The sequence below is a fragment of the Sturnus vulgaris genome, chromosome 5, assembly GCF_052056855.1.
Source record: "Sturnus vulgaris isolate bStuVul1 chromosome 5, bStuVul1.hap1, whole genome shotgun sequence".
In the NCBI taxonomy this organism is placed as follows: Eukaryota; Metazoa; Chordata; class Aves; order Passeriformes; family Sturnidae; genus Sturnus; species Sturnus vulgaris.
In genome coordinates, this window is record NC_142247.1 from 46,623,741 (window position 1) to 46,649,592 (window position 25,852).

Consider the following 25,852-nt stretch of genomic DNA (forward strand, 5'->3'; position numbering starts at 1 on the left):
TCTCACTCCTTACCGTCAAACCAAGAGCCATGTAATGCCTTGAAAGCCTTTCCAGCATACTCCGGGGAGAGACACTTGACATATACACAGCCCTAAGTAAGAGAGAGAGGAGTTTGGGGTTTTTGCAAGTCCAGCTGAAACGGATGAACAAAGTGCTAAGATGTTACTGGAAAGACACTCACCTCACGTGAATTTTTGTCTACAGCAATATGAACAATTCCATCATTATCACTGCATTTCTCCAAGATTGCTTCTTGAATTGCTAGATGCCAGTGATCACCTATTTCCCTAGGCAAACAATGAAAGATTTCATGGATTACATGGTTTTATAAACATTCACAACATTCTCATACTTCCTCACCGAGTCTGGTTTCTCTGTAACTTGACATAATTTTCTGGTAAATGCCTCTGGGACAGATTTAGTACTTTTCCTACTGAATACACTGTAAATTGGCTCCTACAGTCCACCTTAGAAAATTCAACCCTACAAATCAAAAGGAATAACCTCTATTTGAGGGGTGGGGTGTTGTCCTAAAATGGGCCTGTGCAAATGATGCTTAGACTGATAGTTAAAAAAACATGTTTCTGCCTTGCACGCACAACAAAGTCTGCTGCTGTGAGCACAAGTGAACAAGTTGGACAAGTTGTTCCCTTGATAGGAGTCCTCCCTGACTTCTGGCAGTAGAAAGATGATTATTTGCTGTGCTAACATTAATAAAAACAAATTAACTGGTATATTCCCAGATGGTTCAAGAAAAAAAGACCTGTTTCATGGGGCTGCTTCTAACAGCTACTGGTGTATCATTGTTAAGAATTCAGTAATTACTGTTACTATACAGTCACTTAAAGAGCAGCTAAAACTAGTTTAATTAAACATAGCTTGCACCCATAGCAAACGCCAAAACAACACTTGACAATCTAATCACAGACACTGGTACATTCTGTGTTTTAGGTGGTCAGTGAAAGGATTCATCCCTTTCAAGTCTGGAACAAAAACATAAGTCTCCTTCCTCTAATGACACAAACAGATTAATAATACAGTTTGTCTTGCTCTGAGGGTTTTAGATTTCTGTTTGCATTTTCTTTAAGATAATCCCAAGGATATGATATGAACTTTTTCTTGAAGCAACAGTCGTCTGAAAGACAGCTCACAGAAGAATGCACTAGGGAGTAAAATATGGAATTGGATGAAGTATCCCACTATGAACATAATCCAGCAGTCCAGTAATGGAGCTAAGTCAAATTCCAAAAGAAAAGGTCTACACAAAAAGTTAGCGTATTAGAAGTCGCAATGCTCAAAATAGCTGACTGGACATAGGCACTGAAGACAAGTGTCAAAACACAACAAAATGCAGGGGCTTTTTAATGCACCTGTTGGGCCAGTACTGAATTGGGTGGATTGGGTCAGTACTGAAAAACACTGAAGCTTACAGCAAAGATATAGGCTAAAAAGGGAGATTGTTCTGACAAAAATAACATCTCAGTAATTAGTTCCATTAAGAGTAGACATTTTGAAATACTAGCATTCTGAAACAGGAAAGTAGCCAATAAAACATACCAATAAATATTATAGTGAAGCTTCAGGAATGGACTTATTTCAGTACCACTCAGAATAACCAATACAGCTCACAAAGTCTTCTTTGAAGCAGGGACAATAAGTATATGCTGATATCACTTAAAATTCTCTGCAAATCTCTTGTTTTATTTAATCATCCTACAGAAGGATCAATTTGCTTCAAGACACCTACACATTTCAGTCTTGCTCACCTTACTGCAACCTGAAAATTATTATACAAGCCATCGAAGCTGGTGTCTTTGACCAGTCATTAAGTCTTAAGGCCACTGAGAAAAGGTTTTTAGAGTACTTCTCTATGCTAGGGGTAACACTGTCTTAGCTAAAATAACTAACAAGTTTTCAGTTAATAAAACAAAGAACTAAAGTAATTAAGTGTAGTTAGAAAAAAGGCTGAAGAAATACACCCAAACTTGGCAATCACTTGTGTCTATACTCTGATGTCCTCCCTTATTTCCTGTCTCAATCAACAGGCTTTATTTTCCACTCAACTTCTTATATTCTTCAGTCCCAAGTAGCATCTCACATTTACCCTGTATGACATAGCATCTGTGTTTTTCCCTTGTATAATCACATTAGGGAATAATTTACTTCTTAATAAGTTACTGGAGTCCCTGTATCACTTTACAGTGGACAAAGAGACTTCAAAGATTAGGCAGGATTATCTGGCATAACCTGTGTGATGGTTTTCAACTCCTACCATGATCTAGTCCAGAGCCAAAGAGATCACAACAGAATAGCAGAGCAGATAAAGATTTAAAAGACTACAAAAAAAATTCTTTTTCCTTAACTCCTGGTACACGAAACAAGGCTTGTTACTTATTCATACACAGTACATACTTTAGAATCATGAGAATTACATGAGCATTAGAAGCCAGTAAGCAGCACTAATTTGTTCCCACTACAAAAATCCATTTGCTTCAAAATTAGGCAGTCACAGTACCATAAAGTAATAAGTGATTTAAATTCAGCCTTTTAAATGCAAATTGTGCAAGCTCTGTAGCAGTCCAAATACTCCAGAATGTTTAACAATACTTTAAAAACTTCCAATCTTGTCAGGCCACAGGAGTCTCCTCTGTTAGTTGATACAACTGAACTTTTACAAATTTAATTAATGAAGAAATATCAGTCACTGCTCCAAAGAGTTTGGCTATATGCCACATTCTTCAAGAAGTGAGCCAAAGACACAGAGCAATACAATGAAGGACAAGATTTTTATGTCTTCTCTCAGATGTTAGGAGAAACATTTTTTTTACAACCTGTTTGGTTTTTTTAACATGTTCATGTTTCTTCACTTCTTCCAAAGCCCTCTCAGAGTTAAGAAATTGACTCTTCCAAGAGAATGCAGAAATATAAATAGATAACTGGTTTTACTTACATAACTGGATCAAACATATTGCGAATCTTTAGACATGGCGTCAAGCTGTTTGGTGGTGAATTTCTTCTGTCTAGATGAAATGCTAAAAAGAAAAAGAAATACTAATTATTGACAGGCATAATATTATTGAGTTAAGAAATGTCAACTTCATACATTAATACCTTTCTAGTTTTACTCAGAACAAAGTTTCCTACATATATGAAAGACTTCAAGCAAATTAAGTTTTGCAGAGTCTTCTACCGCACTGAAGAAAACACACCATATTTAGCTCAATTTTTTTATATTTAAAACTTCTACACTTAAGGCACTCTCTTATATCCAGGCCACATGGAAGGAATTCACGATATTTTAAGAAATAACATATACTTGAAAAGAAAGGATTTGCACTACATCTCCATGAAAAGACAGAGAAACATAACGTCTGGAGTAAATTTTTGGAATTAGAAGTTAACCATACAGTTCTAACTGCCTGATGAATTTTCATTTCTTCCACTTCTGGGGAAATTTGCTGCCCATCTGGCTAATAAATAGGGAGACCTTAAGATGGATGTTGCATTGCATCTGTAGCGCAGTAACATGTCAAGAATGCTCTACAAGGACAGGGCTTTTGTAGCCCTAAATGATCACACATGATCAGAAGCTTCTAAAAATCTGAAATGAAACATATCCTAGGATAAAAAAGATATAAGAAGAAAAATGAAAATCAAAATGCAGAGAGTAACTCAAAGCTGAACAGTGCCATGAAATACATTCTGAAATCATAAAATAAATATTAACTTCTCTAAAGTTCACAAGTTCTACTTGTGGGAGTCACAAGAGAAGACTGCCATGAGAAAAGGAATCAAGGAGCACTTCAGATCCAGATAAGGCAGCTCCATGCCTTGAGAAGGGCCAACAAAGCAGCAACAGAAATGAAAAGGTAAAACAGCTAGTAAAAACAGCTAGCAAAGCAGCTTTCAAGGCTTGAAGGGAGTTTTACTTTGAAGACTGAGATAAGTAGATTCAAGAATTTAAACATAAGATTAAAAATTTCAACAAGAAAAAATTATGTTCCAAACTGCTGCTAATACTTCTCCTTTGCAATCCCTACTTTAGAAAAATTTGACATACGCAAGATTCCAGTGGTCAGAAAGTCTCTGTTTTGGGCAGATGTCTGTGCTTCTTACTGCTAATCTTTTAAAATCTTGAATGTACATCCAAAATACATGAACATTGCTGCTCTTCTGTATGCCACCCAAGCAAAAACCATGTCACACAAACACAATTAAGTTATGTGGAAGACACTGCTTGTGAAAGACAAGCACTAGCCAAGAGAAAATTCACTGCCTAGAGATACAGCATAGAAAATCCACTTCTTATGTAAATTCCCAAGACAAATAAAATACAATTACCAACTAGAAATTAGAAAAGGTAGCCTCCAATTCTAATATCAAACCTACTGCAAGTTCCCTAAATAACTAAAAACGTTCTTATTAAGAATACACACGCACAGAGAGTGCAAGTCACCAACACCTGTAACAACTGCCTGTTTTTCTCTTGGGAACAGATTTCTAGATATGCTGGTGATACTGCATCTATCTCTGAGCTGTTTATAGTTTAAGGACAAGTCCTTTTTCAATAGTGCATCGTTTTGTAAAGTTCTTTTGCCCCTTATTAAAAATTATACATAGGGTGTACAATAAAACTTTACAGAACTAAGCAACATTGAAAAATACATGGACTGACCTTACTCATGGAGGCTGGCTCCAGCAGATCAAGGGTGGGGTGAAAGGTCACCAGCATATTGTACACTGAGGCACCACACCATACTGGAGAAGGTGATCTGGGCTGGCCTAGTCATGGACCAGGACCTGAAAAGGTGTAGGGTTGAGGAAATTACGTGATGATTGTTTATAACTAGGTTTAACCAGCACATGGTTTTAATCCAAGGATAAAGAATGGTGAGATTATTTGCAGAGATCCTAGACCCAGAGGATCAACATTTCTGCAAGCTGCTAATGAACTAAGAAAAAAATCCATACTGATATTTATGGAAGCAGCCACACCACTGAGCTATCCAAAAGTAACTAAGTGGGAAATTCACCCTTTAGTGTAGTTACCTATATAAACCAAGCTTTGCCCGTTCCAGTTTCTAATAATTTTTGAAAGATCTCAGCCAGAGCCTACCACAAGACTAAATTTCTTCTAACTTAATGTTATATCCTACTGGTAGAGAAGTGTGCCCAGGGCAGTGCAGCATATGAAAATAAAGATGAACTCTGTCTTTTCTCAAAAAAAATTCTCAGAATCACAGCAAATTGAAAGTAATTTTTGAAACTCAGATGGCACTTTTCATATACAAGGGAAAGAATTACCATGGAAATCAGCAAGGTGTGAAAATAATGCTAGAACAATAATAAGCCTTAATATGTATACCAGAAATGGGACAGGTAAGTTAATGCTACAGAGCAAAGCTGACAATAGCATAGTTAACTGATGTCTCTTGAACTTCATTACACATCTGTAACAACTGATTCTCCCTCTCCCCCAAAAGAGAAGGTTTCTGTGACAAAGCTGTTCAGAATACAGTACCGATTATTTGAAAAGTTATATTGGTGTGGAGCATACAAAATATTCGTGATAAGGGCATAAGCAGACATTCTTGCAGAACAACAGTCTAAGATACACACTTGTTAACTAAGCATCTCATACCTTTTTCTACACTGGTCTAAGGAGCAATGCTTACAAGAACAAAGACAAAAAGGAGAGAACGAGATGAAATAGGAAAGCAGAGGGACAACTTTGTGCAGTAAGCCACTAGCAGGAAAATATTTATGACTTTCATAAATTCCTGATGGGAATTACTGAGCACTTTCAAGAAAAGGAAGCTACCTTTTATTTCATTCATAATGTACTTTGTTTTACTACCTTAAACTGAATATCACTGTATCATTCCAGATTCGAAGAGCAGCAGCAGCAAAACACGTGTGCTTTTGTCTACCCCTTTATCACTGTTTGTGATGGAAGAAGTGTCTCTTGCATTGCCTTCGCTGAAGAGATTGTAATGCAGCTTTCTATGCCCCTCGAATTACTAATAAACTATTGTTAAAGGAATTCCCAAGTATCATCACCATGGGTTACAAGAAAGCCCAAAGGACCTTTAGATGTGAATTTGATGAAACTGGTAAGGCTGAAGACTTGTATCAAATATAGGTAATCATGTTTTTTAAAAGCAGTTTTTTTCAATGTTAAGCCACAGATCATTGCAATTTATTAGGTATTAACCTTTCTTTTCAGAGGCAAGAAGAAAAAGAGAAAACATTTACCTGAAAATATTGAAATTATGTCCTTTCACACAACATGAGGTTCTTTAATACACGTGGAAGATACTGAAATATCTTACCAAAGACAAGCATATGGTTGAATCAAGGTTTAATATAGTTAATTCAGCTATAGAAGACAAACACAGGATGGATATGGAGTATTGCAATCAGCACGAATTCCAGTTTTTTTGCAATAGTTAAGAGTTTAATTGTGGTTTGGGGTTTTTTTTTGTTTGTTTTCGTTCAGAGAAAGGATTAAGTTTTCACAAGCCAGGGAGGAGGGGTGTCATTCACAAAAGGTAACAGATACCTTCCATGCTGCAGGATGAAATATCACCCTAGATGTGGTACTTCAGAGAACCTCGTTATCTCATTTCCAGAGCTGTCAAGGAGCTTTAGCTTCTACTGTTAGCTTAGGTACACTGCAGCCCTGCCTACCTAGTTTTCTTCAGAGCTCCAGTTATCAAAAGTGTGATAGGACAATTGTATCTGTTCTTTCAAAAGCAAACTGAACACACTAGAATTGTGGGGTTCTCTCCACCAATTTAATTAAATCATTTGACATGATGAAGATTGTTGCTCAGTTGACTATTCTCTTGTACATTGTTTTCAAAACATTGCATTTGTCCATCCTACAATGAGCTTACCTACCCTTTTCTTTTTAACAAATAAATCTACTGTATCCTATAGGTAATATTTCAAAGGGACGGCAGCAGAATTTATTCTGATCCAGAAGAAAAAAACCAAACCAAACTGTCAAAACATAGGCTGCATCCTGAAAGACTGGACAAAATGTCACAGTGATGCTTTAACATGCTGCTAACAGACAACAAACATTAGATCTCATGCAAGCTACAGGTTCCACAGTTCAAATGCACACTATCATTCATGGATATCCTTGTATACACCGGCAGGCTTTTCTGGAAAGGGTTTTTTCTTCAATTGCACATGCTCAGGTGCTGTTCTCTGCTACAGAGCATTACCAGATGTCAGATGGTAAAAAAATTGCAAGCTTGAAATTTATTCACAAGGTTCAGGCCCAAGAATTCATTAAGATTTTCTGTATGCTGAGTCTGTTCAGGACACAGCAGTCTTGAAGAATATTTAGATTTATCAACTTCTACAGTCAAACATCAGAACTGGAGTATGAACACATAAATGTAGAATTCCTAACATCAGGAAAGAAATAGCTGCACAAAAAGCATGAGATTTATGCAACGGAACTATTTCCAACAGTCATCTGAACACAAGGAGTGCAAAATAGAAAGGGCCTTTGCATGTGAAAATTGCCTTTGCCTGCTGACTGTCAAGAGCCCAAATAACCCATTGTCATTTCAGCCACCCCATTTCCACACCCTTCTGTTAGAGCAATCTCAGTTCTTCAGAGGTCTTTGCTAAACTTCAAAAATAACAAGGAAATTATGAAAATTACAATTAAAAGGACTGAAACAGAATGGATTTCAATACATCCTATTCAATAGAAAACAGGGAGCCTTAAGTACATACTCTAAGGAACATACATATAAAAGCCACAGCTGAGAGATTAAGTTACTCTGTCCACATTTGCAATATGCTGAAGTAGGTATCAGATGCTTAAACTGGACGGAAACTACACCAGCTCACTTTCTAGGAAGTTTTGGAGACTACCGTTCTGTTTACAGTCTTGAATGTATATTACAGGTAGCAAAACACCACCTGAGCTATTGCACACCGAGGCACCTCCAGATAAGGAGATCCAATTCGATTTCTAATACAGGACAGAATGTCATGGAGTGATTTATACTCCAATTAAACAGGACAAGAAATACTGAGAGCAAATGAGTAGTAAATTAGAACCAGAGTATGATGTTTCCCAGCCTGCATTGAGCAATACACTGTGTAGAAGATTCAGATTTATAATACATGTATATAGCTTGCAAAAGGTGTATTCAATTTAAGTGTTTGCAATTCAGTCATGAACTACAGAGATGCAACAGAAACAGCTGTTGACAAAACCCATCATTTCTGTATTGCAACTAAAGCACTTGCATCCCTAATGCACAATGTCCTGGAAAGAAAAGGTTCCACAACTCTTGGAATAAAGTTCATATACACACCCTAATAATAAAAACTTTGAGAAATTGAGCAATCAAGTTTCTTGTTGTTGTTGAGAAATCAATCAGTTGTCACAGCAGAATGTCACATTACTACTACTGCAAAACACAGAACCTCAAGCCTGCAGTAGCATTCACACGGTATTTTTTAAAAAGCAGCCCTCATTTCCAATGAATTATTTAAAATGAGAAATGAAATACTAAAACCAGTAGTATAAGTTTGAGACGTATATAATGATATTACTGACTTTCACACTCAGCCAGAGATCGAAATGACCACATTTTTAATTGCCATCCAGAATTTTCAAGTCCTATATTTTCAATTTTTTATTGACCAAAAAAATCAATCCAAAACCTGAAGCTTAACATGAAGAAAGGTAGAAAGAAAACAAACCAGGAAAATGTGACCACTGCAGACATACAATTGTAAACCTACTAAATTCTTGCCACTTGGTTTCATGATAAAACTGAAAAGTGACAGACCACTGCAAAATCTGTGTATGACAAATGGCCTTCTCTATTAAAGCAAATGCTTACACCACAGAGTCTGGAAAACAAATGCAGTGTAGAAAAACATTTATGACAGAGCTAGAACATCTAACACTACTAGATGTTCCAAATGCACGTTCTCCTAATTGAGGAGTCCTTTGTCCCTGCAGTTTCCATTTTAAAATAAACATCTCTTCCTCCTAACTTTGCCTTTAGGCACCTTAGTGACAACTTAACAGTAGGACACTTAAGTCTGCAAGGTCCAATTTACCTGCTGTCAGATACAATCAATTGCATTACTTCCAGTAAGTGCAAGGCATGTCAGAATTCGACCAACTAAAGAGTTGGTTTTTCGGTTTTTTTTGATTCATGAAAAGGAAGAAGTAATTCCGTTTGGCTAAATACCCACTGTGTATTTCTGCAGTAGCTGTAAGAGAAAAGCTCATTTTCCTTGAAAACAAGACAGACAATGCACCAAAAAATAAGTCCATAGAACAAGATAATATAGAAATAGCATTGACAGTTCATAACAATCCTTAAATGCATAAGAGAAAACAAGCCTTTCACGTTCAAGCATGAGAGTGCCATTTCTAAGTCAGATGCAGAAATTAAGATAATTATATTTGCAAAATATATCTTCAATACCTTGGCCTTGCCACACTTTAGATGGTATTACTAAAATTTTGTCACACACTGCAGAAGGTTGCATCCACTTCCAAACCAAGAACTCTGCTCCACCTACTCTTCGTGTCTCTGTACAAACTCTAGATTCATTTGCTGCAAGAAAGTCAACTGCTCTGTTCCAGACTTTATTCATCTTCCTCCTTAAAAATTGAAGCAAGAATTACAAAGTTAGCATTACCATAACCTGCATAGTTGTCATCCACCATGTAAGAGAAATCCAATGCTTTTCCTCCCACCTGTATCAATAGGAAGCTCCAAAATATTACACTGCGCAATCTATTAAGAAATTAAGTTATTCCTATCTGAAATTAATTTAATTGACCAATTTATTTTTACTGGCTTTCCCTCCTTTCAATACTTCTAGCGAGAACGTACCTGTCCTGAGGTGGTATTAGAGAATCACGCACATGTAAAATTGGCATGTAAGGCTGCAACTCTTTATTTTCTGCACATGCCTCGCTGTGGCGTCTTAGAACATCTGAGGACACCATAAAAAGAAACCAAACTGGTAACTATGTAGTTCATGAAAACATTAAGAAAAGTACCACTTCTGGCAATTAAAAGCTACTGTGAACACCTCCCAGTTTCAGTGGTTAGGTTTTTCTGGCATTTTGAAACATTGTTTTCTCCAAACCATTCAAAAGGTAAATTAACCAAACAGTGTATCTATGTATCCCAGATAACTTTGAAGTAAAGGTTCTTACAGTTACTCTTGATTGGTACTTTTTAAGTGTTAGCAAAGATGGCCATCTCTGAAAATAAAGTATTTTCCTTGCACTTCAACAAAACTTGATTTGCAGACAAAAAAGGTAGTAGGCACATTGTTAAAATCAAACAGTTCTGATTTCTATACCATCTCTGTATTTATGGTGACTACCATAAATGAAAGTAATACAACTTAAGTAAGAGCTTAAAATCTACAAACACAACCTACTGCAAACACTCTGGCTTCAAATAGAAAGAAGAGATTTCAGAGCTCAGTTATGCACACTATTTCAGCAATGTAATTTCTGCCCAAATTAATTAAAAGGCTGCCTTTTCTATGAAAAAACACTAAAGATGGCATTGAGAGCTACCACACATTTTTGGAGTGGATATTTTAACTGAAGTTAGCTGAAAAAACAGATACAGAAAGCAAACTGTCACCATATTTCAGTAAACAAATATTGCATTTATATTTGTATTCAATAGTAGGACAAAATACTACCAAGTCAATGGCAACTTTATAGGCATGTTGATGCAGTTCACAAATTACAAGCTTTAAGTCAAAAGCTGTGATTAGGTTTAAAGGATCAGGTATTTTTAAAAAAACAGAGAAACAAAACACATGGATTACACTGAACCAAGAACTCTAACAGCATGACGACTAGTAAACAGGAAGAAACATAACTGAATTAATGCCAGTATTTTGAGAGCTTATACAAAGCTGCTACAGATAGATCAGACACAAATGAGAAAGCCATACCTATGATTTTCACCACCATATCATACATCTGCTTTGTTTCTTCTTCTTCTTTTGCCCAACGGTATTTCATGTAGTGTAAGACTCCCCAAACCATTGCTATACCTGCATTAACATGCATAATACTCTTTAAACAATATTAGAGCATTTGATATTTAAGAGAGTTTACAGGGTTACAGTACACTGAACTACCTAATAAGCACTGTACATTCCAAAACTAGCAAAATACACTGTACTTGCTGTCTGGATTTCATACTATTTCACAGAAACACAAACTCTTTCACTTGAAAGAGCACTTACTTCTGGAAAAAACATTTCACTGTTTTAAGAACAGCTCAATATCCCAGATCATCTTTTCTGCAGTTGAGTTTTAAATTTCCTGGAACAACAGTGAAATATCCTCAAAATTAAGGCTATCATCTTTTTACTGAACAGTTCAACATGGAACTTTTGAAAGCCACAAGATTGCTCTGGCAGGGAAAAAGATTTCCCAAAGAATGAATACATTCAGCTGACTATAGAAGCAGATGATAACAACTACTGTGGAAATACACTGGTGCAACAGAAATGGAAATCAAACTTCCCAATTTGATCAAGATATCAATAGAAACTCTAAGTTTTATGGTGGAATAAAAACTCTCTCTAAGCTTGTTTTTACCCATGCACTTAGATAAATATGAGTTACAACAAAAAAAAGGTTGACTGTTTTATTAACTTACCCCAAAGCAATATCGATAATCTGTGAGTTACATTAACAAATGCACGGCGAAAACGACACCTGAAAGACATCTTTGGACTAGTGGATTGCAGATACTTCACATTTGTCACGTTAGTGACATCCATCTCATTAGGGTCATTGCTGAGACACCTATTCAAAAGTATACAGTACTAATAAGAAAGGATACACTCACTTAGGAAAAATTAAGTTAAGAAATAAACACCACTTACTTTATGCCAACATCTTCCCCACTATTCAAGATCCATTGTAAAGATGTGTTAAGTACACTTTCATATTCTGGATCTAAATTCTGTCAAAATACAATATTAATTAGTAATTTAATAAACAACTGGGGAGTTATCATGCCAAAAAAACCCTGAGATACTGCACAGATTAGTAATCAAAACTATATTGTTTCATTCCTGATTCTTCAGATTTTGAGTAGGTGTTCAATGCATAAAGTAAATTTATTTATGCTAAAAGCAGTTCTCAGACTCACCAGCATCCCTCAAACTAAGGACTATTTGAAAAGCCAAGCCATATTCACTGCTGTAGTCTCAACTATAACCTAGCGCAAGAAAAAAATATTCAGCCACTAGGCGGCGATCACTGGAAATCTACTCCGAGCGAAACTCCAACTAAATCAGAACTCCGGGGGAAATGCCTCCTATAATAAAAGCAGTTCCATGCTCCGTTCTCGTTCAAGAAGCTTAAGTAAATATAGTTTTAACAGATATTTTGAAAAAATCCTTTATTTGTAGATTAAGAACTGGCATCACTACATAGACATTGACTTTTTTTAAAATTATTTGATACCAACTCTAATAGGATAATATTCACTGCTATCTAAGCCTAAGGCTTTCTCCATAGCTCATCTTGCATGTTCTTTTACAGAAAGGGAAAACTGAAAATGGAAGTTACTGTTGCACTTGAAATTGTACTCTCCAAGAAGTTTTACTTCATCTTTCCTCTGAACCTCACATTGGCTTAGAATTCAAGCATAAGTAATTAAGGAAAGAGAGTAATGGTTTTATTTTACCTTTGAGATTAAAGTATTGAAAATTTTATCACTGAACACAGAAATTCTGCACAGCAACTGTATGGTTAAATAAGACTTTCTACAAAGCACCAATTTGAGCTTCCTAGCAGAGCAAGAACAGCTATGGTAACAGTAAACAGTTATATCATTCTTTCAGCATAACAGATAGGCAAGACAATCAGCTCTAGGGCATCACCTTAATTTTTTCCACAGTGCACTGATTTCAAGAGATATAGATTATTATTGCTAAACCACAAACCAGCATTAGCAGTTTCTCCAGGATGCTCTAAAGCATTGCTCCTTTTTGTCTACTATGTACAAGTCTGCCAAAATGCAAAATTTCTACACATTTATATATTAAATACATTAGAGTTTAACTCCTCTCCACCCAATCAAAGAAATGTTACACGCTCTGCCTCTTAAAAGTTTCAAGTAGTTTTCTACTGAAGGGTACACCAATGTGGGCTAAAATAAACCCTACAGCTGTCAAGACAAGGCAAGAGTCATCTTTTGTTTGGGGAATGAGGCAGGGGAATGACAGAGAGTGGGATCTCACAATACTGCACAGTGATCCAATTAACAAAAAGGCCCTTTTTTGATCATTTGTATTTAAAGCACCAATGAATAGCCTCTCCAAACAGCTGCTGCCTGTCAGGCTGCTTGCACAGCTCTACACATCAACCTTTCTCCACAAAGAAAGGAAAACAGTATCCTTTTCTTCTGAGTCTCAAAACCCAATAAATACAGTGATATCTGGAGAAGCTTCTAGATATTTAAGTTTTATAAATTTATTATTTTCATGTTGATCAACTATTTCCATCAATCCAAATCATCTCCTGGTGTTTTAATGAAAGAGAAAAAACCCTGCATGGCATTGAAGCACTACTAGCTACACTTTCACTGCAATTTAGTCAGTTTCTTTTACCCTTCCTCTCCAAAAATGCTCACTCCATTCCCAAATAAAAATCATATGTGGCATGTATTAAAGTCATTAGTTCTGATCATTTCCAAATAATATTCAATACTAAGTCAAATTTTAGTCAATACAGTAGACATGAAAACAGGCCTTACAAATTGCAACTTATACAAATCTTCTATACAATCAATGAAAAATAACTCATTTGCTTACTTTTAAATATGCAGCTGCCTCCTGGATGGTAAGGTTTCTTTGAATAGAGCTGCCACATTCATGTTCCCCTGGTAAAATGAAGACTTTTATTTTTGTATATTTATTACTGCATTATATAAAATAACATTACCTAAACACCAGCTTATAGTTAACAAAATTTACACAAGCAGCAATAGCAGTACAGTAATCCTCATAGGTTTCACTAAAAATATGGAAAAAATCTCTGGACAAATTTCTCCATGAAAACAAGTTAAAAAACCCCAATGATTTTCAAATCTAATAAAAAAATATGTACAAATCACAGCAATACAATCTCATGTGCTGCTCAGAAAGTGTATTTCGGTATTTACAGCAAAAGCAGAATAGTAGGTAGCATGAAGAACTATTAGAAGGACATTACCATAAAAGTTACTGTACCCTAACTCAGCTTCCAGGTATCTTTTCTTTAACTCTTAAACCTGTATTATCTTTTACAGAGGCTAATTTCCAGTTGCGATACATCTATAGTATTCCAGGCACTATGAAGTTACTGCATTTTAGATTGGCCTAAGGTATTCTGGTAACTCATTGCTTTCCTGAACATGCACAAAATCCCACTATGGCTTGAAATGGGCGCTTTTATAATTTCCTAGTGGTTTTGGAATGTGTGCAGAAGTAGCCAGAAAATAAGGTATTCATATGCATAGTCAGTTCTCAGAGCAATGTGCCCTGGTTTTCTCTGCTAAACTAAAGGCACATGGTTCATGCTACAAAAAAAAGAGTAGTAAAAGTAGTGACAGTCATATCAGCACAAAGCCATACAGAAAAGGAAAAGGTCTAACATCACTTTTTCCCCCTGGTATTTCTTTAAAAAAACCCTAAATCTTGGCACCTGTAACTATTCTTTCACTTTGCCAAAACAATAAAATAGGAAACAACAAAACCAGTCTTTCATTGGCTCAGTGTTACGCCTGCCTTACCTTCTTGAATCTATGCCAAGTTGTACTATTCCCAAGCTATAGCAAGGCTAAGAAAATTTAAGATACTTGTTCTTCTATAAAACGTAAACCTTCACTTATATTGGAATATACTTTAAAAAGACCAGTTTCAAGTATTAGTTGCCTACACAAACAGGAACATTCAAGGCAATGGGAGCAAAAGTTAGGAAACACTAGCAAGTTACAGAGCACTTTCATGCCTCATTCAGTTAAGTTCCAAAGAAACACATGTTTCTATGAAGCCAAAGTCCTTCTCAGACTGCTGAAGTTTTGTTTACTACACTTCAACAGATTTTAGAGAATTTGGCCTAGCAAGCACATTACCGTAACAGGGATACTTACTGTTGGGATACTGTTGATAGAGAACAGTGTTTTTAAGAGTGCTCATATGCTAACTGGCCTAGAAGTGCTGCTGGAACTAAGCCTGTGTGCATGCATGTATTTTCAATCAAGTGCTGAGCAGAAAACTTTACAAGCTGTTTCACTTGAAAATTAGAAAACAAGGTCTAAGACTTTCAAAGTCCCTGAATCTACTGTAATAGCAAAACTAGACAGATCACTGCTGAAAATGTACACCACTTTCATAAAAACCCACTCCAATTTTAGAACTCAGAACCTGAATTGAAGCTATGGGCTTTTCTTGTATATAATTTAGGCTTTGGTTTTTTACAGCATACACTGTACAGCCTGTAAATTTACATGTGTAATCATCAGTGACTTCATGTTTCAAGATTTGCAGACTTGGAATAACTATACATCATACTCATACAGTCTCTGGTGTGAATATTGTTTTAAATCTAGAACTGATGGAATAAATACAACAACCCCAAAACATGTATCTGTAAAAGCCGTATGTACAATTTACATCTGATATTAAGTTGTATGATAAGAGCAAGTCTGACAGGTATTCCTACATTTAAGCCTTTTCTCTTGTTTGGTAAGACCTGAAGTCTTTCTGGGGTCTTTTTAATATAGAGAAAGCATGTAAGTCTACTTTGAACAAAACAGCTTGTGAGCGAAGGGGGATGAGACCCTTCTGCTAAGAAGCTTTTCTTTGGTTGTTTTTTTAATTATCTAGATAAACAGAAAAGCCCTGTTATGAAATAAATGAGAGAGAATAAAAAGGGTGAGGTTAATACCCAGACAAGAAAGCAAACCGAACACACAAGCAGGAGACAGATTGTGAAAAACATGAATTCTTAAAAAGAAGTTTCAGGGTTCAAGTTGGATATTTCACCTTTTGAGAACACAGCATTACCTTTCACAACAGGACAAAAGCTCCCTTAGGTAGGGGACTACTGAATTACTTTAGTAGTTTTAAATGCTAATCTTATTTGCCTTCTTCCAAGAATGACGTTTATGTAGCACCCAGCCAGCACACTGACTTAACAGCTTCTGGTCTCATCTCCAGAAACCAGCAGTTTCCTCTCAGCCCTGCTGCTGAAATTTTTTTCAAACTGTATTCCCTCTGAACAAGTTTAACAGTTAAAAACACCTTTGCTGCCTGGGTTCTGACAATGTTTACGGCCCATCAGTTCAAACTTCCCTCAAGCAATACTGGGGCAGGGGGGAGAGGAATAAAAATCACTTTCATGTTGTCTCCCACTCTCAAAAGAAGTAAGCTAATTAGAGTTATGGAGTTTCAGTCTTGTACAAAAAGCTATTGGAGACACAGTTTCTTGTTCCAACACATCTTTTGCTGAGAACCCTTTAACAGCTTTCTTCTGAGAAACTCATGAATTTGGAAGCTTGCAGAAAGTTAGGCATTTCACATGTCAGACAACCATCTGTTTTACTGCAACAGTAGGATATTCCTATATGCCATTTCAGTCACTGCGGTAGCTAATAGCTCTGCAAATGAAGGCTTACTTTGATTAACTTTGGTGCAATCATTAACCACTTGGCCTGGAAACCCACTTTCCACAGCCTGAGCCAAAAGTGTTTCCCAACTGTTCCATTTGAGGCCTTATATTCAGGAATAAAACTGAAGCACAGACAAAAAAAACTTTACACAAGTCTGCTGCTAGATACATCTAAGGTATTTGTAAAAACTGTCCCTCTGTTATAATGTCTGCTGTGAGCTTACAGAAAGCATGGATCTTTGAGCTTACAACTTTCTTGGGCACCAATCACTGATTTCAAGAGCAATCAAAGAACCTTTCTATCTGCTTTTGTAGGAAGGCAAAAAGTAGCACATCTCAGCAAGGATCACAAAACTACACTTTAGGTTATGTTAATGTATTTGGGCAAGTCACTTAAGAAGTAAAATTCTTCTAGAAATACTACCAAAAAGCAACAAAAGCTTCAGTTCTAAGGAAATATTTATTATGTGTCAACTGCTTTTAATACAGAAACCAAGTCAGATCTTCTTTCCCATGCAGGCTAGAATATTTAAAACTGAGTTTCATTTAGGCATTTAACTTATGAGCTGTAGCATATACAGGCAACAGAAATATTAAAAATTTTGAAGTATTTGCTTTACACCGCAAATAATTTTCTCATTTGGCAGCAAAACACAGTGGAAATCTAATATTTCAAGGAAGATGCAGATTTAGCACAGATCTAACTTATAGCTTGATGTGATATAGCCACCAACACAAACTGCAAGACATATCTATACAAGACATTTGTTTAGTAGGTCTCATGTTTTCAGGTTACTTGCAGAACACTAAAGTGGTGAGCTCAAGGAGCTCAAGAAAAACAGAAGCAGACCAAGAGCAAGTAAGAATGCACAATCTCCCAAAGGCAAATTCAATAGCTCAGTAACACTGCAGAACACCAGAATTTGCTAAATAGCGGTTCAATCACTGGCTGGAAACAGCACAGTATCAATTACCTGAAAAAAACAAAGATCAAGGAGAGTGACAGAACAGAGCCTGTGACAGCCATCAGATACAGTAGCTGACACTTGAAATTAATATTAAGTAACATTAGGTATTTTGCCAGGATTTTCTTCCAGCTATGGATTTATCAGGAAGCCTTATTACATATGAAAGCCTAATTCACCCTTGCATCTCAAGGACCTGCGAAGAGAAGGAAACTATCTAAATCCAGTAGACAGTCACATTGAAGAAGGCCAGGCAAAAGAAATTTTTTTCATCTAAAAAATCATTTATATACAAGAAAGGGTCATACCCATGGGTAGCTGGTTGCTTCTTGTGAACACAGTTAGATTTATTCATTTTGCAAGTCTGACTGAAAATGGATGTGATCTATCCCTCCAATGAAGTACCTCTATATAGGCATCATACAGTCACCCCAAGACACTCTAATTTTTAAAAAGCAGATAGTTTGGTTTAGCAGAAAGTGTTGAGTACTGAAATATATACTGTTTATAAAAAGCTGGTGTTTTGAAGAATGGCTAAGCCATTCAAGACAAGAGCATAGGAACATAAACTTCAGCTCAAGGGAGAAGCACTAGCTGAGCATCTGAGTTTCCTGTGAGGCAAAAATTACTCACTGTAGGCTTGGCAGACTAGTAATTCTGAGAATAGTGATGCATTAAAGGCAACCTATTTTTATATTGGATAATTAAATAATTTGACATCGTACTGGAGCACACAGTCCAGAATAGGAATCTACAGATGGAACATGGTATGTTAAGTCAAAATTAAGGAACTGTTACTCTGACATTTTCTTCCTTAAAAAACTTTAATGTCCTACCTTCTAAAATAAAGGCCCCATCACTGGCTCTCCATTTGAAGTTGACAAGGTAAGAAACTAGATCAGTAAGAACATTAAGTCTGTTTTATTAAATAGAGCTATAAATCAAGTTTTGAGGGGACCATCTTTACAGTAGTCAGAATGTTGAATAAAGCTTAACAGAACAGACTACTTCAAGTTTCCAGCCTGCCTTTTTAATATTAATGGTCATGACTATGAATCATTTGTTCATGTTAAGTATGAAACGAGAAAAACTTTTCCAAATATGTGGCAGAGACCTGAAAAGCACCACTTTGAGTAAATCTGTATTCCTTAGCTTCTCCTTTGAAGTGATGCATTGTGCACAAGATCAACACTCCTAAATCCTGCATCTCCTTTGCAGCTTTCTCTGTTTTATGCCTTTTAAACTGCTTCCAGACATTGTGCCAGGTCTACATTAATATGGTATTCAAAAATGGATAGCAGTCATCTTCCCCTTGTATCTTAAGAAACTTGGCATTGAGGAGAATTTCGGTCTAAGATGGCTTAGGGCCTTCTTCAGACTGTATGAAAGCTATTCTGCTGAGCAACCAAGTAATCTCACATTATAGCTCCAGTCTGGAGTATCACCTAACCAGAAAGGATAGTTGTATTTTTCGATAGGAAGCATTTGAAGATCCTTCTGTCCAGAAATAGACTAATAGAGAATAATGCATCTTTGAGACCTGGTGAAGCAAGTAGCTGTCTTGGAGCATACAAATTCTTCCTCATAAGGCAGTCAAGTAAAGATTTATGTATGTCTTTGTGCACTGAAATAAGCCCCAGCTAATAAAGAAAACTCCATTTCTTTCATGGATGTAGAAATTATGTGCCAAATCTTTTTATCCAGGCACCTTGTTTACTGTATGACCCCTGGAGAGCCAGATGATACACTGAACAAATAGCAAGCTGTTACACTCTTTAAAAGACAGAGGGAAGCAGCATGACAATGATCTAAGCAACGAAAAGCAACAATTACCTTGAATGCTCAGCTATAGTACGGTCTATGTCAGAAGACAATGATTAAGAGACTGGAGCATCTCTCTTATGAGGAAGACAGAGGGAGCTGGACCTGCTCAGCCACAAGAAGAGACAACTGGGAGGGGATCTCATCAATGTCTATAATTATCTGAAGGGAGGATGTCAAGAGGATGGATCCAGGCTCTTCTTGGTGGTACTCAGTAATAGGGCAAGAGGCAATGGGCAGAGACTGATGCACAGGAAGTTCCACCTAAACATGAGGAAGAATTCTTTACTGTGTGGGTAACTGAGCACTGGACCAGATTGTCCAGAAAGCATGTGGAATCTCTCTTGCTGGAGATGCTCAAGAACTGTTTGGATGCAATCCTATGCATGTGCTCTGGGATGACCATGCTTGACAAGGAGGTTGGCCCAAATGACCCACTGTGATTCCTTCCAACTTGACCCATTCTGTGATTCTCTGATGTAAACAAACCAAAATGTGTGGGGCTTGTCCAAACACCTATTTTATTCACAGCAGACACTCTAAATGCTGTGGAAACATATGTTCCTGCAGGAAGATAGATTACTATTGCAATTTAAAGGGTATTACAGAGCTGTTCAAATTTCTCACATATTTTCTATACTGCCTTAACATATTACATTGCTGGTTTCATATCTGACACAGAGTTGTTTCCACATTTTTTCATGTTTGTGAAATGTCTGTAGCACCTGATAATAACAAAAAAGCCTTCTTGGCAAAACTTTCTGATGCAAAACAAATAGTTGGCACAAAGACCAGTAAGACCTCCTGAACACATTATTGGTTAAATATGCAAGGTTGATAAAAACAGCTGAATAGTCATACCACAGACTCAGCGTTAACTCTCTTTCACCAGATGCCAAAATTACAATCACAGCCTTAACTTCCCCATTTCCTGATTGTGATGTGTAAGTATGTGTGCAGTTTAAAACTATGTTCCTTACAACTCTAGATAAGCGACCCTATTTTTAACTTTGGATATTCAATAATACTATCCCTAAACAACAAAACATTACTATATGCAGCACTTTTCATTACTATATAACTCACATGGTTAAGCTGGATATTTTGCCTAACAAGGCAGTCTTGTTCAACCACTACTGTTCACTTTATTAGTAACCATTTTATCTCTATTATAAAATATTTTGATTTTCACCACAGTGAATTAACGATCTTCAGGAAACCCACACAGTCCTCCTCACATATAGCAAATTTAATTTAAGCCTTTTAACAAAATCAGATTAATAAAGTATTAAGACATTGGGCCAAAAAGCACTCAGGATCACAATATTCAACAGCCTATCTCATTAGCAAACATTGCAACAAAAGGTGCTACACTGGTGGGAAAAGACAGCGTAAGTGAACCTGAAACAGGATTTCAAGTTTCCCAATATGGAACTCTAAATGGCTATCAGGAATCCAGTTATTTCAAATCGCTATCTGAGCATGGACTTTGTCGTAGTTGTTGCCATAACATTACATCACAATGTTTTTTAAGTGTTACCTGCTACTTGTGCCAATTTATCATGAAGTGCATACAAGCTCTTCATCATGAGACTTAATTCATCTTCCTAGAATGAGAAAAACATATTTATGTTAAAGCAAGCAGTAATACAGACGTGCTTTTTTCCATTTATCTCCAAAATCTCTATATACCATAAGGAAAAAAAAACCAGGTTTACACATACCTTGTAGAAAGCTGTAACATCTCACAGATCAACAATGATGCAGGCAATAGATTTTGAATACAAGTATTCACTACCTTGAATTTTCAGATCTTGACTGAAGGTAAACTAGATGGCAGCTTGGACTCTGACAGATCTGCCAGTTACAGCCAACAGACTCTCAGTAGTATTTTGATACTACTGAGAGACTAGCAAAATGACTCAAAGGAAGTCTGTTTTGTTTGGAGTGGTTTTTGACAGCTACTACGTAGAAGTTTTATTCTTTATAAATGTGCACTGACATTTTATACAAGCCACGCTATCATCTGGTCATACTCGGGCATAAAATTCAGACTGCAGTAATTTAATTAAAGAAACAACCAACCAACCAAACCACCCCCACCAAAAAAAAGCCAAAACAAAGCATACCAGAATGCCATGGATTATTTTGTTGATACTTCCTGCATACACCATAATACAAAAAGGCCTAATTCCCAAAACAAACATGAATATGAGATGTCATATAATTGCTACTTACAGGGGAGTTAAACTTTTCAATATACTGAGCAATTTTATTTAAATATAACCAGGATCATTTTATATTAGAAGTAATTATTCAAAATGTAAAGACAACATATATACATAGACAATTACATACACTAAAGGCTATTCTGAAATGTTGAAGTTTTATGAAATGGCTAAGACTAGAGCCTTCATTCAAAAAAATATTCAAAAAAGTAATTTTCCAGTTTGTACATATGCTGATTATACTCATTTTGAATAAAACCTAACTATATTAGGCCTAATTCCCTGAAGCACCAATACTATTGATATAATTTTAAAATGTGAATAGTCCAATTTTTTTCTGTAAGAAAATTACTACTAGAAAAGCAATATACTTCTTTCACAATGGACAAATTATTTCCCAACACCACTATCAACAATTACCAGTGTCATCTCTCCCTATTCTGGTACTACAAAACTGTCACAGAGATTAAATTGATGTAGTTGATACTCCTCAGGAAACTAACCAATCTTATTAACTCATTTCCTGGCCAGAAAACACTGTGAACAGCAGAAGAGGAAAATCAGTCCTCCAGCAACATACACACCACCAGGAGTACTTCAAGTTCCTTTTATTTGACAGTAGGTACACCCACAACTTCAGTAATAGCTACATTGAGATGAACATGAGAAATATTACTGTGAGCACCTTTTTTCTTCTAATTAACGGTTGGACCACAAAAAAGAATGAACTGAACAGTATAACCTTTGTAGCTAACAAACACTCAAGCATGCAGTAGGATTACTATGGAACGGTGCAGTAGAAAAAGGAGAAAGTAACATATAGGACAGATTCTCAGGCTGAGTCCAGTTCACAAAATGCATTCTCCCTGCACTAGTAAAGTCATCTTGAAAGAATCCCCAGAATCTACCTCAAGAAATGTAATTAGTTCAAGAGATTCACAAACATTTTCTATCCAAGAAACCACCCAAGGCCACCTGATTAACACCCAATTATTCATTTTTAGAGAGTTCAATCCTAGACACAAAACCCCACCAATCCACCAAAGAAGAAAATCAAATCCCAGACAGTAAACTAAAAAAATGCCTCCCCGCCTCCCAAATCCTCCACTATTATGCTGCAATACTTGCTTATATATGCCTAGCAAAAGTAGATCACTATGTTTACCATTCAAGTCAGAAGAGAGAATCACCTGAATGCATGCTGCACAACTAAGAATAATACAGATAGATTCTATGGTGACATCTCAAAAATGGTTAGCCTGACACTTTAGACAAAAAAGTGAATATAGGAACAAGTAACAGAATGGAATCAAAGTGAAAAGGACAAATTTAAAAATCCATTTTTGAAGGACTTTAACCCTTGCTCTTCCATAGCACTAAATAAGATCCTGGGGTTTCATGTAAATAATCCCTTACCAGCTTTGCTTTCAAGGTTGAGAAGCCAAATGGTAACAGTAAGTGAAAAACTGTTTAAATTTAATCTCAAAATTTACAACACTCTTCTCTTTTTACAACACAGATTATGTACTATTTTCATTGTATATGAAGCAACCAGCATGCCACAGCCAAATCTTGTAATCCTATTTATATTACCCAAGATTAAAAAAAAATTTAAAACATCAGTTACAAGAAGTGCATTTATTTCCTGCAAATTATACTAAAATTGCATCTTTCTGAACAGATCTATATTGTTTTTATACAATCGTGTGACAAATTAAAATCTCAATGTTAAGTGGTTTTACTTACTTGTATTTTTTGGAGTTCTTCTCTAAAGGGATCCTTGACTGTCAAAAAAGAAAAAAAAAAAAAAGAAAGAAAGAGAGAAAACAATTAATTTACTCCAGGGTCTGAAAATACTAAAATGGTGAACCACCACTGTAGCTTTATGACAACACTGAAATAGTTAAGATAAAAATAAGGTCCATAATAAGACAAATAACAAAGAGACATATAAACAAAGCTGTGCTGGCCATTTGCTGAACTGTTGCTTTAATAACTCAATTGCATTGAACAAATTTGAAAGTTTTACATTTGCGTGCATAATTCAAATAAAAAAAAAACAACACTTTTTTACAAACCTTTTACTAGCTTTTTTACTAGTGGTTTTACTAACCACGAATATATACAACAAAGCTCCACAACTCAGCATTTTCTTTTAACAAGAGTGAAACGACACACTGAGAGCCCATGCATTCTCATGCATACAAGTATCCACAAAACATCAAGAATTGCCCACTCAAGAGTAGACTGATTGACAATATCTTGATTTCTGAACCACAACCATGTTCAAACTGTTTAGTTAATTTAGTTACAAATGAAAAATATAAGAAAAATACAAAGGTTGACATATTAGATCAAATTCATGGCAAGATTTCTCATTTAGGAGAAATGGAGGATAAAAAAGAAACTAAGGACCAATTTATATAACAGGGGTCCCAACCTTAGTCAATCGTAAGTGAATATGGATAAGAAACAAAAAAAAAAATTCTAAGAACAAACCTAATTATTTGTAAAAGAATGCGATTTTTATTAACTGCATGAACTTCAGCAGCACTCTTGTCAGCAGACAAATGTAGATCCACTACATCTCAGGTTTGAAAGGAAGTTTGAAGTAGAAACCATTACCCCTTCTCTGCTTCTACACGTAGTAATGGTAAGATTCATATTCCTTCAGTTACAACCAACAAATGATGTATAAAACAGTGGGACAATGAAAATGCTTTCTAAATGAAGAAGGCTTGACTCTCTGCAACTTAGCAAACAAGTTGGTCCATGTGCCTGAGCTCAGAAAAGAATTAAGCATCTTATCTATCCAATAAGGCCTTCTCTGGCTTCTTCTGATACAGCAAATGGGAAAAAAAGCCCACCCAAACACAGGGACTGGTTTTCACAGGCATCCAAATACTGTATTCAGACATAAGATTAATTAAAGCTGACAGAAGCATATGTTGAAGACTCTTGCAAACCAAGCCCTACAGCACTTCACAGTTTCATTCTATAGGTCCAAATTCACAGCCGTTGCTTACTGGATTATCAAGCTACCAACTTCAAAAAGTTTTATGTATTTCATTCATTAACTGAATCGAACACACCCAGCACACTAAACGTTCAATCTAATATAGGAAAAAACACCTAGCTTGTTCTTTAGTTATCCAGACAAGGATAATTACAGACTCCAGGGTCAATCTTTTTGAGCATACATGAAATCTCAATTGAGCAGTGGTTTTAGATTGGAAGGGGGTACAAACACAAGACACAGGAGTACGTAGATTTCATTATACCTGACTAACGAACTTTAGCACTGATGAAAGTCATGAAACAAACACATATGCAACATTTTCATGCCTGTAAAGATGCAAACTAAAAACTTTCAGCTGAAATTCTGGATATACTAGGGTAGTCTAGCAATTAAGTGGAGGCAATCGTGGTGGTTAGACTTTTCTAGCATTACAATGCCAGTGTAAAATCAATCTCACATTTGGGCAACTTCATAGTTACATAAATTAACGCCTTGAATTTATTAAGCAAGACAGATGAGATTTCAATGCTCTCGTCTCCTTCACAAATACATAGTGGTTACAATGACCAAGAATACCAAACACCTCTTCAAAATTGCCGACCACAAAAATGTAACAATCTTTAAAACTCCTTATTTTAACTCACACAATAGCATTTCCATGAAATCCCTCTGAAGTTAGTGATTGTTATAGTTAACCAAAAACTGAAGTATATTTTATGTATGATGCTATTTAGTTTAGCATGACTGGTGCCTTAAGAGGCAAGTATGCAAAATGCAATGAAGCTATTTATCAGCTGCACATACAATTACAACTGTTAATCAATCTGCATTTATTTACCACATAACCTCAATTCACTTGAGTTTATAAGGCCACTCCTTAACTTCTTCAGTAATTCCTCTTTTGAATACACCCTTCTTTCTTTTGTCCAGAACCTAAGCTCTTAGTAAATTCTCCCACATGCTCCAGTCACAGATTGAAAGTTTTCACCTACTCCAACACGCCTAAGGTATTTCAATACATTACATCAGCATTCTTGGTTCAAAAGCTTTCTTGACGGTTCTTAGAATATGTAACTATCTTTGTAAGAGTGACAATTCTTATTCTACCAAACT

General features: G+C 36.1%; 1 protein-coding gene across 1 annotated transcript in view; it reads right to left on the bottom strand.

Annotated features, from left to right (window-relative positions):
* The window catches only part of LEMD3 (LEM domain containing 3), a 42,868-nt gene that overhangs the window by 2,377 nt on the left and 14,639 nt on the right, over nt 1–25,852 (bottom strand). The window contains exons 2-12 of the mRNA XM_014888577.2: nt 23,467–23,504; nt 21,033–21,099; nt 13,868–13,935; nt 11,930–12,009; nt 11,701–11,849; nt 10,985–11,086; nt 9,895–9,997; nt 9,481–9,659; nt 2,952–3,033; nt 183–288; nt 14–92 (exon numbers count right to left, since the gene is read on the bottom strand). Of these exons, the coding sequence (XP_014744063.1) occupies nt 14–92; nt 183–288; nt 2,952–3,033; nt 9,481–9,659; nt 9,895–9,997; nt 10,985–11,086; nt 11,701–11,849; nt 11,930–12,009; nt 13,868–13,935; nt 21,033–21,099; nt 23,467–23,504 (1,053 nt within the window). The remainder of the gene's footprint in view (nt 1–13; nt 93–182; nt 289–2,951; nt 3,034–9,480; nt 9,660–9,894; nt 9,998–10,984; nt 11,087–11,700; nt 11,850–11,929; nt 12,010–13,867; nt 13,936–21,032; nt 21,100–23,466; nt 23,505–25,852) is intronic.